The sequence below is a fragment of the Lucilia sericata genome, unplaced genomic scaffold (genome assembly GCF_015586225.1).
Source record: "Lucilia sericata isolate MDLA Ls3-8-SP2 unplaced genomic scaffold, ASM1558622v1 Contig001824F_arrow, whole genome shotgun sequence".
In the NCBI taxonomy this organism is placed as follows: Eukaryota; Metazoa; Arthropoda; class Insecta; order Diptera; family Calliphoridae; genus Lucilia; species Lucilia sericata.
The window spans coordinates 21,184-36,493 of NW_023995721.1; the positions used below are offsets into that span (position 1 = coordinate 21,184).

General features: G+C 31.7%; 2 protein-coding genes across 2 annotated transcripts; one reads left to right on the forward strand and one right to left on the reverse strand.

Moving 5' to 3' along the window:
• Positions 1 to 3,330: 3,330 nt before the first annotated feature.
• On the forward strand, positions 3,331 to 9,713 carry LOC119612761 (splicing factor 1). Its single transcript, XM_037968618.1, has 6 exons — positions 3,331 to 3,761; positions 3,823 to 4,427; positions 4,488 to 4,622; positions 5,514 to 5,589; positions 7,805 to 7,957; positions 8,017 to 9,713. The coding sequence occupies exons 1-6, from the start codon at positions 3,508 to 3,510 to the stop codon at positions 9,233 to 9,235; spliced, it is 2,442 nt and encodes an 813-aa protein (XP_037824546.1). The 5' UTR covers positions 3,331 to 3,507; the 3' UTR covers positions 9,236 to 9,713.
• A 924-nt stretch (positions 9,714 to 10,637) lies between these two features.
• Positions 10,638 to 12,015, reverse strand: LOC119612765 (peroxiredoxin-2). Its single transcript, XM_037968624.1, has 4 exons — positions 11,729 to 12,015; positions 11,509 to 11,578; positions 11,278 to 11,419; positions 10,638 to 11,211 (listed from the first exon to the last, which is right to left on the reverse strand). The coding sequence occupies exons 1-4, from the start codon at positions 11,759 to 11,761 to the stop codon at positions 10,749 to 10,751; spliced, it is 708 nt and encodes a 235-aa protein (XP_037824552.1). The 5' UTR covers positions 11,762 to 12,015; the 3' UTR covers positions 10,638 to 10,748.
• Between the last annotated feature and the right edge of the window lie 3,295 nt (positions 12,016 to 15,310).

The window sequence follows — 15,310 nt, forward strand, 5'->3', positions numbered from 1 at the left end:
CGTCCATTGCCTCTAGGTGATAATATACCATGTCACCACTAGCCGACCGACCACCACCCGCCTAGGTGACTAAGGAGGTATACAATTGCCACTCTCTTGTGGGCATTCTTCCAGGAGACCATCATGATGCCTCCTCTTTCTTGAAAAGAAAGACGTTCTTTATAGACAAATAAATAATTAATTAACACCCTTACTTACATTTTTTAATTTTCTAGATCTCACAAATATGCCAAATCTAAATTTCAATAAACACTTTTGGGTATTAAACGAAAACAAACCCCGCCTGGAAAAACATTTTCATCATAGTTATTAACCATTTAACTAAATTAAACCCAACCCAATCTTATTAATTTCAATTGTTAGTAAAATTATTTAAAGAATATCATTTCTTATCATTTTTGCACACACACAACAACAAATTTTTTTGCAAATAAAAAATGCAGAATACAGTTTTTTGGCGCGAAAAATTCTAGAATTTTTCCTTCAAACAGATTTTGTTTGATGTCGCATTTAAAATACATTTGTTTGACGACCTAGGAAACTCTGGTTTGTCAAACAGCAATGTATTTTTCGTATCTCGTGTTTGCTACAAATAAAAAGTGTTTGAAGTCGAAGCAGCGACCCGCTGGGTTGACGTCAACAAAGCTGGTTTGAAGTTTTAGCAGCGACTAAAATTAGGCGCGTAAAACACGAAAATATCTGAGGCGAAGCATATACATCGAACGTTGAGCAAAGTTCTACACCGGCCAAATTTCAATGAGCGGCTTATTATTAGATGAAAGAAAACTTACTTAAATGAAAACAAATTAATTTTATATTGTAAAATTCCATAAATTTAGCGAAAGTGTTCTGTAAATTGTACAAAATATGGAGAAACTTTCAAGCCGTATTAAGCTGAAAAATGTTCGGCGGCGGCGGCTTTGACATTTGGTTCGGAGGCTAGGCTTAGTCGGCTAAAGCAGAAACGGCGCAAGTCTCTGTTAGCAACAGCTGTTTTTGGATAGGGTTGTATTTAAGGGCGTTATTACACTAGCAAAACATAGTAACGTGACCAACTAATAATAGTTAAATAAGAATATGTATATGTATTTATTATGAATAAATGAAACACAGATTAAAAATAATGCATTTCCCAGGACCATTATGATTATGTGTTTTTATTATAAATTTAATCAAATGATTAAAGACCCCCAGATATCTTCGATATCAAAATTAAGCACTTAGAGCCTGGAGTAAATGAGAATCTATAAAATGGGTACTTTATCGTACTTCGACTGGTACTTTTTGAGTTTTCCATAAAATTAAACCTTGAAACATAAAAATAAATATGTAGAGCCCGGCGTAAATTATAATCTACAAAAAGGGACTTTTTAGTACTTTTTCGTTCTTCGACTGGTACTTTTTGAATTTTTTATAATATTGAACCTAGAAACATGAAATTAAGAATGTACAGCCCGGATTAAGTGATAACATATAAAAGGGGACTTTTTGGTACTTTTTCGTTCTTCAAAAGGTATTTTTTGAATTTTCTATAATATTGAACCTATAGACATAAAATTAAACCTGTAGGGCATGGAGTAAGTGAGAACATATAAAACGGGACTTTTTGGAACTTTTTCGTTCTTCAACTGGTTCTATTTGAATTTTCTATTATAATGAACCTAAAAACACAAAACTAAGCAATCAAAGACTTGAGTGAATGGGAATTTAAAATGGAGTATTTCTGGTAATTTTTCGTTCTTTAACTGGTACTTTTTGAATTTTCTAAAATATTGAATATATAAACATAAAATTAAACACGCAGTATCCTAATTGAACGAAAATTTATCTCGCTTACATCCATTTTGCAAAAAGGGCTCGATATCAATCGAAATCTCTATAGGCCATAATTGACCCTGCCCCCTTCAATAATTGATTTTAACGTTTTCTATGTACTTAATAATACCATAATAAAACAATTTTTGTTGGAACGAAAATATGTAATGTAAATATGTATATGAAATCTTCTTCAACAAATGACTTAAACGCACATAAATGGCTTTCAAATGTCGATGTCTACGAAAAAAACATTTTTAGGAACCGAAACCTACATTTATGAAAAATAAAATTATGAGGATCGGTCCGTCAATATAACCCTCTTACAGAAAATCAGTTTATAGCTAATACATCATTCCAAAAGTTATCATTATGATAGAATTATGGTAGAATTAAAAATAATACTTTAAATTATAGAGAACTTTGTCCATAATTGATCCAATTCCACATTTAAGCCCCTAATCCGAAAATCACGGTGACGTTCTTATTAATCTAATGATCAAAGTCCATATATATATATATATATATATATATATATATATATATATATATATATATATATATATATATATATATATATATATATATATATATATATATTATATATATATATCTATATATATATATATATATATATATATATATATATGTATATGACCACTTCCAAAATTTGCTTTTTTACGACTGATTTACCGAATATAACTCTTACTTCTTACTTAGTTTAATCATAAATTACCGCTAAAATTGGAATAGTCTGCCTCTAGAGTTCCAAGTTTTCATACACTCTAATAATGTTTTCAAAGTGAAACTTTTGGAATATTTTTCAATCTCTTTGTGATCCCTTTAAATGATGTTGTTCTGGAAGAACTTTAACATCCATGTAAACATTTTGGGTAATAAATTGGGGGACTACCAATGAGGGGAGCGGAACCTCCCATATGAATTAAAAACAAAAATTCGTTTATCTAAGAAACTAATAGAACTAAATTCTTAAAATTTTGCACGAAGAACTTTAATATTCATTTGAACATTTTGGAGAAAAAAGGGCGGACTTTCATCTGGGGGTTGCTTGAATTAAATAGAAAAATTCGTATATCTGAGAAACTATTAGAGCTAGAATCTTCAAATTTTACTGACTTTCAATGGGGGGCTTGGCACTTCCCATATGAATTTAATACAAAATTTTGTATATCTGGGAAGCTATTAGATTATTCAAATTTTTCAGAGATTAAATTAAAATCTTAATTAACGTTCGGAATAATTGGCGAAATTGCAATAATTTGCGTGGAATCTTCCATATGTAACAAATTGTATATCTGGAAAACCATTGTAGTTAGAATCATCAAAATCGTTAAGCACAGCACACTGGGTATAGCTAGTAAATAAACAAACAAAAAATCTTTGTTTTTACGTTATTGATCATTTTCTTAATGCAAAATTTTTTAGAAACTGATTTTCTAGATTTTCGATTTTAAGCCGCCGCCGACATATTTAGTGTCAGTCGCCGACGACGTTAATATTTGTCGGCGCAGGGCTCTGAATCGTCGCCATTTTTTTCTTCACCTAGAAAATTTTTTCATTCATCTGCGTTAGTATATTGAACGTGTTAAATTATAGAATTTATTTATTTAAATAAGGAAAAATTGCTTAAAAATATTAAAAACGAAGTTAACTAAAAGAAATTAATAAAAAATGAGTGATATGGAAATATCCTCAATGGGTATTGCCCAAAATTTGCCACCGGACTCTTACGACACTGGTGCAAATATGGGTGCTCCGTCTACAAATGCCGAAGATGGAATTTATCATGAAAAATCTGATGATAAAAAGTCAAAAAGTTCCAAGGATGAACGTTCTCCTTCTAAAACTAAAGATTATGGTAAAGATAGAGAACGCAGTGAGCGTGAACGTGATCGGGAAGATAGGGACAAGAGTCGTAAGAAAAGGTGAGTTGGCTGGCTAATTTACGAAAATATGTAATTTCATAATAAAATGCAATTTTCTTAGGGATCGTTCCAGAGACAGGGACCGTGAAAAAGACAAAGATAGGGAACGTACGCGTGACCGCGACCGTGATCGAGACAGAGATCGTGAACGTGATCGTAAACGTGAAAGTCGAGAACGAAATGAGCGCAGTAGTCGAGACCGTGATGTAGATCGAGATCGGCGACGACGCGACAGAGATAGAGAACGTGATTCACGTTCACATCGTAGTCGATCTCGCACCTATGACGATTACGATTCCAGACGTGGCAGTCGGCGACGTTCCCGTAGTCGTGATAGAGATCGTGATCGTCGCAGGGATTATCGCGATAGAGATCGAGAACGTGATCGTTCTCGTAGTCGTAGCCATGAACGTTCTCGAAGACATACTAGTCGTGATCGTACACGCAGTCGCGAGCGAGATCGTGTGCGTCGCAGTCCTTCACGTGAAAGATTCCCGAATATGCATTTGGAACCTATAAAGGAAGAAGTACCGCAAGCACGCTTTGACTTGACTCAAACTATACAAGAACTTATGAGCAGCACTTCCAATAATAAGCATTTTGCTGCTCTCTTCAATTGCAACAATAGCAATGATTCTACTTCAAATGGTCCTACAGAAATGTCTCGTAAGTTATTTATCATTTATTAAATTCTTATTAAATTAATTACTTTTTCCATTTTTGCAGAAGAAGAAGCTGCTGAACGTAGACGCCGTCGTAAATCTCGTTGGGGTGGTACTGAAAATGATAAAACTTTTATACCCGGCATGCCGACTATATTACCCTCTACTTTGGATCCCACGCAACAGGAAGCGTATTTAGGTAAACTATTTACTATTTTGAAATTCTATTCTATAGTTTTAAGTGTTACTTTTAGTTTTAAGTTTTAGTCCTAGTTACTTTTGTGACAGAAAAAAGTAAGTGTAAATTAAAAACCAAAAACAAAAATTTAGCATCTTATTATTAGGCTGTTTTTTAATAAACCTTCACCTTACATCATTGAACAAATCGTGCACAATATAATGGATAAAAGGAGTCAATCGCCTACAAAATAAAAAGGAATATCCTAAACGTTCGGAGAGATACAATTTTTCTTAAAAAAAAAACAAACAAAATAAAACTAATTAAATAATCTTCGTTTTCTTTTTGAAGGCAACTTTCCCAAACGAATGAAATACATAGAAAGATAGCCCTTTCTACTTGGATAGAGAATAGAGTATAGCATGATAATAGAACATGGAAAAAACATCGTGATGTTCCAGCAACAGTTTATTATTAATTACTTTTACTAATAACAACTTCTTTTTAGTTATTTCCAGTTTTAGTCAAATCTAAATTGTATATAATCTAACAATATATATTTTATGTATATTTGTGTGTAAATATGACCCATTTAAATTTGCTAAATAATTTAATTTATATAATTTATTTTCTCCAGTTTTGTAAGTACTCCTCGTGTACTCAAAAGTATGTTGTTCATCATTGCCCGTTTGTTCGTAACCCTCGCAAAAAAAAACAAATTTCCCTACATAACGTACATACTACATACATATGTGTAACAACAGCATTATTTTTAAAAAATGTTTTATAAATACAAACTATTTTATTTCATATCTTTTACAACGATTGATTACAATTTTACTAATAACGAGGCTTTGCCCTCGCCTCTTTTTTTCTCTCTTCTTTTTTCTTAATCTGTCATTCTAATTGCAGTTCAACTACAAATTGAGGAAATAAGCCGTAAGCTGCGTACTGGCGAATTGGGTATACCACAGAATCCGGAAGAAAGGTTTGCATCTTTAATAAACATACAACTTTATTTAAGCAAAAAACTTTGTTCTTATCAAGCCTCTCAGCCTTTAAAGCTTTAAACGAATTTTTTTAATGGCCGAAGGAACGTCGTTATTCTGTTCCAGCATAGAGACAAACTCTTGGACATGGAAAACGAACTGATAACAGGTTTTTTTTGTGATGTTTTGTTGAAAAACAATCCATCATATTTATTTATTTTTTAATTTTTCTTTTATTTTATTTTGTATAAAGGCTTTAAACAGTGAAGAGTAGTGTGGTTTAAGGAAATTATTATTTTGCTTTTGAGAGTGTATGATTTTTTATGGATAAATATGGTTTGGAAAACACTGTGTGTGATAGAGTACTATCTGAGCTTACAATGTATATATTTCTACAATGATTTATGGAAAATGTTAAGGCTAGTTTTGACTAATAGTCTAAAGTTGAGTTTATGGTCAAGTCCACAATCTTTTTTATAGTTTTGTTTATAGGCCCGTCTATAGTATAATCCAGACATGTAAAATTTAAAGTTTAATATAGCATTAATTTTTTTTTCTAACAATATTTCGGGTTTTTTCCCTTAACTTGATTACATGCTATAGACTATTATAATAATTAGTTTATGGAGTATTCAATTAACTAGTGAATAGATTTTTCTATGTACTAGTAAATAGAATAGTCTCTAGACTATTGATTTGCTATTAATTAGTCAGTAGAGTTGTCAACTATGGGATAGTCTATTGACAATTATATTACTTAGTCTATGGATTATTCTATTAACAAGTCTATTAATTAGACCACAGATTAATGTATGGACCAAATAGCAAAATTTTTTAGGGATTATTATGGAGGAGATAGAGAACGTAGTGAACGTGACCGGGATGTTAGTGGCAAGAATCGTAAGGAAAGATGAGTTGGCTAGTTAATACATAGTTTATTTAAAATTATACTCGATAGTATAATCCATAGATTATATAATCAACTAACCAGTCTATTGATTAATCTATTGCGTTGTCCATTGATTGTTCTATGTTCTAGTCTATTGAATAGTTTATGGACTAATTCAATAGTCTATTGACTAGTCTATTTGGATAATAGATTAACTATTGCCAAGTGATAGTCTTCTTAACTTATGGAATACATAACAAAAGTTTATGATATAGAAAAAATGATGTGGTATTTTTTATATCGGAAAGTACTGAAAATAATATAGAATTTTCCATTCCGTAACTCGACTATAATTTATTTATTTTATAAGTAACTGTAGAATCAAGTTTACAGTCTACTCTGCAGTAGTCTGGTACAGTATTAGGGCATGCAACACTAAAAATAATTATTTTGTAATATGATAAATATAACAAAAGGTTCTAGCACTGGCTCTAGATTTTAACTTAAGCTTTTATGCTGATACTTTAAAAGAGTATTAAGTATTAAGAACAAAGCCTCTCAGCATTTAATACGTACATATTTATATTAGTAAAAATAACTTATAAGCAGGACAGACTCTTTTAAACTTAATTAAATAAAATTTTACTTTACGTATACACATATATTTAGTGGTAAATATGGCAGTAGTTTAAAGAAAAAAATACTAATTAAACAATTTTCCTCCCTATTAGATCTCTAGGTAAAACTAAAACACAAAAGACAAAGACAAAACTCTTAATAAGATCAAAAAGAAAATGAAAAAAAGGGGTGAAACATTAGAGCACCAACCATATACAGACCACACATGTAAGCAAGCAAAGTACATGTATTATTTTTATAACAGATCAACATAAAAAAATTATTAATTAAAAACAATTTTCTTTTTTCCTTAAGGAGGGTTAAAAAAAGTAAATGGCGATCGTGTAAACTGAGCTAGTCAAGTCAAACATGCCACAATTCACGCCTAAAGAAGGCAGTGACTTTAAAAGAAAACTAAAAACTGAAAAAAATGACTAATCTTATTTAAAACTAATGATATTAATCAAAATTTTTCTTTTTTCCCTTCCTCAACTTTGAAAACAGCTATAAAATATATTAATTAATCAATTGAACAATTAAACTAAAATAATTTAATTCAAATTTGCAGGATTTCAGAAATTAGGATTTTACTTTAATAATAATTAGAAAATAAGTTATTTTTATTTAAACATTTCCTGTTTAAAGTTAAGGTTTAAAATGCAACAGTTTCTAATACATTATGTTTTTCTATTTTGTTTATTTATTAGGTCTCCCTCGCCGGAACCAATTTATAGTTCGGATGGCAAACGGTTGAATACACGTGAATTTCGTTATCGCAAGAAATTGGAAGAACAAAGACATCAATTGATACAGAAAATGCAGGCAGTTAATCCTGATTTTAAACCGCCAGCAGATTACAAGTGAGTAAACAATTTTATATTTAAAGTTTTCTTTATTAACTGGGTACTCTCCTCCGTAGGCCACCAGTAACACGTGTTATTGACAAAGTTTTAATACCCCAAGAACAACATCCTGATATTAATTTTGTGGGACTTTTAATTGGCCCCCGTGGCAACACATTAAAAGCCATGGAAAAAGAAACTGGCGCTAAAATTATTATCAGAGGTAAAGGTTCTGTCAAGGAGGGCAAGGTGGGACGCAAAGATGGTCAACCTTTGGCTGGAGAAGATGAGCCATTACATGCTTTTATTACTGCACCCAATCCGGAGGCAGTCAAAAAGGCCGTTGATAAAATTAAAGATGTCATTAGACAAGGCATTGAAGTACCCGAAGGTCACAATGATTTGCGACGCATGCAATTGCGTGAATTGGCCCAACTAAATGGAACTCTACGCGAGACAGATTGTCCTCGTTGCACAAATTGTGGATCGGCCGAACATAAATCATGGCTTTGTCCTGACAAACCAAATGTCACCAATAGTATTGTGTGTACTTCTTGTGGTGGAGCCGGTCATATTTCGAAGGATTGTCGTAGCAAACGTCCTGGCGCCGGTGTTGTAGGTGCTGAAGCCGCTACTGAAAACTCTCAAGCTAAAATTGATGAAGAATATCTCAGTTTAATGGCTGAATTGGGTGAAGGACCACCACCCTCTGCCGCACAAAAGTCTACGGCTGATCCATTAGCACAAGCTCATATTAATCGTGGTTATAGTATTTTTGATAAAAAACCCAGTACTATGCAGGCTATACAAGCACCACCACCAGGTCCACCAAGTGGTATGCCACCATCAGGCATAAATGTTATAGCACCGCCACCACCAATACCTCCAGCTTGGGGACCATCTTCGAATGCACCACCCATGGGTATGCCGCCATTGATACCGCCTCCACCAAGTTCCCAACCACCACCACCAGCTGCTCCACCAGTAATGCCATGGATGAGTGCTGCACAACCCCCTCCACCAGGCGGCGATCCGCCACCACCTCCCGGCACTGGCCCATTACAACCACCAGGTACTGGAGCCATGCCCCCATTACTACCGCCACCACCAGGTACTGCACTTCCAGGTGGTTTGCCACCATGGCCCGGTGCGCCTGGTTTAATGCCTCCAGGATTTCCTGCTTGGGGTGCAGTACCTGGTGCATATGCACCTCCGCCACCTCCACCCCCTTGCGCTCCACCACCACCAGGTCTAAGTGGCTTAGCTCAACCGCCACCACCACCTCCGCCATCATAAGCAGTGGAATGAGCTGAAGTCAAACTAATTACAAGAATAAGAAAATCTACAAAATTAAAACTTTGTCAATTGGTTGAGGACTTGAAAAGTGTTGCAATCAATTAAACAACAGACAGACAGTCAGTGAATAATAATAATAATATATTTTACTTATTATTAAAGTAATTTTAAGTATCTATAACTAAAAAAAAAAAACTAAAATAGTTTGTGTTTTCCTTTAAAACATGTAGAAAGCATTAATTTCTACAACTAAAAATAATTCACGTAATTAAACCAAACTTAATAATGAATCAAAATTTATAAAACAAAAAACCCAAGCTATTTTATTAAATTGATTTGAATTACTTTAATTTTAAATTGACTATAATATTACGCATGTATCACTAAAGCGCGTAATTGCTTAAAACAAATACAACTAATGTAAACAAATATATAAATCCATTAATTTGACTATAATCAATAAAGTTTAAGCAAAAAATTTTAATTGGTTTTGAAAAAGAAGAAGAATAAAAAAATATATAAAAGCTAGCAAATGCATATCGAAGTTGAATAAATTTTTAATTTCGTATAATTTCTGTGGATCTTAGGTCGTAATTTTCGAATATGTAATATGATATCAAATTTGAAAAAGTCAAAAATTATTGAATACAGCATAATACAATTTTGTTGTATCATGGACTAAATTAAATTTTCCTAAGAATTAGATTATTATAGAATATATAAAGATACATATGTACATACATACGTTATAACGAGAATTCAACTTTATAAAATTTATTATTTCGTCCTATTCATTGGCTACAAAATAAAGGTTATTTTCCTATCATATCTTGTTCATCCTTAATTTGAAGTTTTAAAACTATATAGATTGGAAAAATAGATTTGTTTTTTGAATTTCTTTATAAATGGATATTGTGATATCTGGTTAAAAATGTGTATCTATAAATTATCTTCGATAAATTTTTAGTTATCGAAAGTTTCCGATAAACCGTATTTTAATAGACATGTATGCTAAATATTCTATTCTAGGAGGGATTGTCATTCCGTTGATAATTTCTTCAATGTAATTTGTCGACCCTATAAAGTAACTCCAGATATCTGGGAAATCCTAAACCTAAATAATTCAGACATACTCTCGAAAAGCTTCCTAGAAAACCGAAAATTCGATATAACCGAGTTCATTATAGACGAGTTTGACTGCATTTTTTATTCCAGAAAATAAAATCGATAAATCGTCTATTAAGGCTTTTTCAATAAATCATCTATGTGCCACAATTTATTTATTTATAGGACATTTTTAATATTTTATTGAAAATTTTTTGATCACTTCAAATTACCCACAAACAATTATTTATTTTCTATTAATTAAAAAATTAAGAATAATAAACAAAAATCAATAACATTTTGGGATAATTCTTTAAGAAATTGAATTTTATTCGAATCAATAATAAACATTACACAGATCTTTTGTAAAACTCAAATCAATTTTACAGTGCTTAATAATAAAAACCCTTTAACCATGTTTGTTGAAATATTCTTTGGATTCTTGAACATCGGGTTTGATAGTATCGGGATTTGATTCAGGATTCCAATTAGCGGGGCATACTTCACCGTGTTTCTCGACAAATTGGAATGCCTTGATTAAACGTAAAACTTCATCGACGGAACGGCCAACAGGCAAATCATTAATAGAATATTGACGCAAAACACCATTGGGATCAATAATGAAGGTGCCACGCAATGAAATACCTTCGTTTTCCAAAAGAACACCATAGTCAGAACTGATTTTCTTGGTAATATCGGAGAGTAGTGGGTACTTCAAGCCACCTAAACCGCCATTCTTGCGTTCAACATTTGACCACACCAAATGGGAAAAGTGTGAATCAACCGAAACACCTACGACCTCAGCATCAATATCTTTGAATTCTTGGATGCGATCGCTAAATGCAATGATTTCTGTGGGACACACAAAAGTGCTAGAATACACAATGGAATAAAATTATTTTGGAATCCATGTAGATATTAATTAGCCAGCAACTTACAAATCCAAGGGATAGAAGAACAATACCAAATATTTGCCAGCAAAATCAGACAATTTCAATTCTTGGAAATCATTGCCTACAACAGCAATACCTTGAAAATCAGGGGCAGGTTGTTGTACTTTAACGGCCAACAAAGGGGCAGCTATAAATAAAATGCAAAACAAAATGTCAGCCATCTACGAAAAACATTATGCTCCAACAGGCATTTTCACAACTTCCGATCATACTCACTTTGGTGCAAAAGACGTTTGTATGTGTTGTTACTATTTTGTTTTAAAATCTGTTTGCCCACTTGAGGAAGCTAGAAAAAATATGAGAATTTATAAAATGTAGGTACTTGTTGCCAATTACGTAATTGTAATTTTATATGTACACTGAATATTGTCAAAGGAAATATTTTGCAACTAATATTTATGCATTCTTTTGTTGTTATATTTGCCATAATACTTACAGCTCTAAAGAAATTTCTGGCCAAGAACGACATTTTTTCTGTGTTTTAATTAAATTGAAAACTTATTTTAACCGATTTATTGATAGAAATGCTTTATCAATAAAGTTGATTGTACGACCCGGCGTTTTTTTTTTACACAATGCAAAAATAAAAACAACAACAGAAATAAAGAATTCAATATGATTAGAAGTGTTGGCAAATGTTACAGTTGCAAAAAGCTCTTAATTCGAAATTATTTAATTGAAAGTGTTATTTTTTTGTATTTTTAAATAAATTTTATATTTTTTCAGTATTCCAGATAAATTTACTTTAGAAATTTACGATAGTTTTTTCATTTATCGGAAATTTTCGATCAATTTCGAAAAAAAATTATTTACAGAAATCGGGATATATTTCTTGAAAGTTTTCGAGAACTGTTAGTTAATTTTTTATTTATCGTAAATCTTCAAAGAATAAATTACCTATTTGTCGAAAATTTCATACATTTTCTATTTAAAGTAAAGTTTGAACGTTTTAGCTACATTTTCTATTTAAGGTAAATGTTTGATAATTTTGTTAACATTTTCTATGAGTTTTTCTATTTACAGAAAAGTTTTTCTATTTATAGAAAAGTTTTTCTATTTATAGAAAAGTTTTTCTATTTATAGAAAAGTTTTTCTATTTATAGAAAAGTTTGTAAAAGATTACAAAATACAAATTTATATAAAGTCACAAAAAAGCTACTAAAACCTCTAAATTATCAGCACTGACGATGATATGGAAGAATTAAATCGATAACAAACTTAGAGATGATATAGATGTTTTATTAAACAGGGTGAAACAGATAATTTGTATGGTTGAATCTTTATTTTATCCGTTAAATTTTAATTTACTTTAAAAAGAGGTACAAAGGACGGTATGTATGAAAGATAGGATTTTAATAATAATGAAAAACAAAATGGTGAATAATGTTAAATGTTACAAATGCTCTAAATGTGTTAACAATGGAATACATACACTTTTGTTAAAAATAGTATTATTTAGTAATACTTTGTACAAACATGTTAAAATACAGTAAACAACTTAAAAATATAGTAAATTAAAATATAACAAGTAACAAATTATAGTCGGGCGAGGCCGATCATATAATACCCTACACCTTTGACAAAAATATAATGTGATTTAGTTGCCATAATAAAGCATTTAAGTTGAATTGTACCTTGCCTTAGATATACATACTTAAGCCGTTTATTGTTGAATAAAATTGTGGACATTTAAGTGAAATTTTGATGGGGGCTTTTCATAGGGGCAAGGGTCATATGAGAACCTATTATTATGGAATTCGTGGGGGTCATCAAGTCTTGTATACAACTTGGTTATTGCAGCTTTTTGTCGAGATATGAGTATATTAAACATAATTATGAACTTAAAAGCCCTATTCGGCGGGTTCAGTTGTATGGGGGCTAGGTGAAATAATGGACCGATGTAAACCATTTTCAACAGGCTTCATCTGCGGTACCATAAAAGATCATGTGCCAAATTTCATTGAATTATCTCCAAAATTGCGACCTGTAGTTTGATTACAAGTTTTAAAAGCCCTATTCGAGGGGTTCAGTTGTATGGGGGCTAGGTGAAATAATGGATCGATGTAAACCATTTTCAATAGGCTTCGTCTACGGTACCATAAAAGATCATGTGCCAAATTTCATTGAATTGAATTTTAAAAGCCCTATTCGAGGGGTTCAATTGTATGGGGGCTAGGTGAAATAATGGACTGATGTTAACCATTTTCAATAGCCTTCGTCTACGATACATTAAAAGATCATGTGCCAAATTTCATTGAATTATCTCCAAAATTGCGACCTGTAGTTTGATTACAAGGATTACAAGCCCTATTGGGGGGTTCAGTTGTATGGGGGCTAGGTGAAATAAAGGACCGATCTTAACCATTTTCAATAGGCTTCGTCCCTGGGAAAATAGAAGATCATGTACCAAATTTCATTGAATTATCTTCAAAATTGCGACCTGTAGTTTGATTACAAAGTTTACATGGACAGACGGACGGACGGACATAGCTAAATCGACTCAGAAAATGATTCTAAGCCGATTGGTATACTTTAAGGTGGGTATACGACCAATATTATTATTATTAACCCAATATACCCTCCCCACTAAAGTGGTGTAGGGTATAAAAATCTATACAGCATTAAAGAACTATTATACCAAAAAGTATCCTAGATTTAGGAATAAATAAAACAGAGATCTAAAGACTATATATTCCCGCAAAAAAAAAAAAATATACAAATTACTTCATGCAGATGTATTAACGCTTTTCTCCATCCATGTAAATGTGGGTATACTTTGAACACTCTCCCATACTCGTTTATTGACATTAATTACAAAATTACTTAATTTGCTTATTTTTCCCTAAACAGGCGCCTTTGTTTGGAATGTTTTTGGGATTTTCGGAAAATAACCATCATTTTCTCGAATGAAATATGTGAAATGCTTTACTTTCTGATTGTAGCATAAAAACAGTGGTAAAATGTTTGTCTTAATACATTCATTTTTACATACAATGTATAGCGTATTTTTAAATAAAATCAGAGTTTTGAAAGAATGTAATAAAAACTTAAGCTAATGTAAACAAAAGTTTAATTAATACCACATAGATATAAAATAATTGAGGATTATGGAACCTTATTTTGAAATATATAAAATTTATAGAATTCAAAGTTACAAAGTACATATGTACATACATATATATATTAGACCGACTCTGTATGGAAAGTAAAATCATGTGTTTATTATAACAAATTTACAACAATTGATCTGGACTAAATTCAAGAAAGGTAGTTTTTAAATAACTTTTCTAATTTTAGTATTTTTCAATAATATATCCAATATGGGTATTTCTTTAAAGGGGTTATAAAGACGCATTCAATGGTGTATGTAATCCATGCAATTTATTAGGATTTATCAGGGGAATTGGTCGTTCTTTCCGTTGGAGGCTACAATAAAGTTTTAGATTCTCTGTCGTATAACTTTCTTCATTTGTTACTGACTACTTTCTTTCATCTATCATCATTCTAGTTTCTTATTTTTAAATCTCCTATATGTTCTTATCGAAGGGATTCACAATGGACATAATGGTCTCCGAGTCGAGTTTCATCAGGGGAATATTTTGGTTATTCAGATAATGGACAATTAGGGATTTCCCTTCCATGACCATTTTCTTTGTTCCTTTTGGAGGGAAATTCTCACTCTTCTCATCTTTCTCTTTTCTTCTGTCTTCTTTTTATTTTTCCTTGTGCTTTATTAAAGGGAATCATAATGGACCTTTGGGTCTCCGAGTGGATGTATACCTTTGATATACAACCCTTTTAACTAATTAACAAATTTTATGGAATGACTTAAAATTACGGGCAACGACGCGTACAAAAACCTAGTTGAATAATATATTTCTATTGACCATGAAACTCTTTAAAACGACTGAATTTTTATACACGAAAAGAATGACGGTTAATTTATGTGAAACAGTGCCTCACACACATACCGACACAAATATAGTATGTACTTTTGTTTTCGGCATTTTTCTATTTT

Coding starts and splice junctions, on each gene's coding strand:
- LOC119612761 (XM_037968618.1), top strand. CDS start 3,508: ATGAGTGATATGGAAATATCCTCAATGGGTATTGCCCAAAATTTGCCA. Junction 3,762..3,822: donor GACAAGAGTCGTAAGAAAAG/GTGAGTTGGCTG, acceptor CAATTTTCTTAG/GGATCGTTCCAGAGACAGGG. Junction 5,590..7,804: donor CCACAGAATCCGGAAGAAAG/GTTTGCATCTTT, acceptor TTTATTTATTAG/GTCTCCCTCGCCGGAACCAA.
- LOC119612765 (XM_037968624.1), bottom strand. CDS start 11,761: ATGTCGTTCTTGGCCAGAAATTTCTTTAGAGCT. Junction 11,420..11,508: donor CAAACGTCTTTTGCACCAAA/GTGAGTATGATC, acceptor TTTTATTTATAG/CTGCCCCTTTGTTGGCCGTT. Junction 11,212..11,277: donor TTCTTCTATCCCTTGGATTT/GTAAGTTGCTGG, acceptor TGTGTATTCTAG/CACTTTTGTGTGTCCCACAG.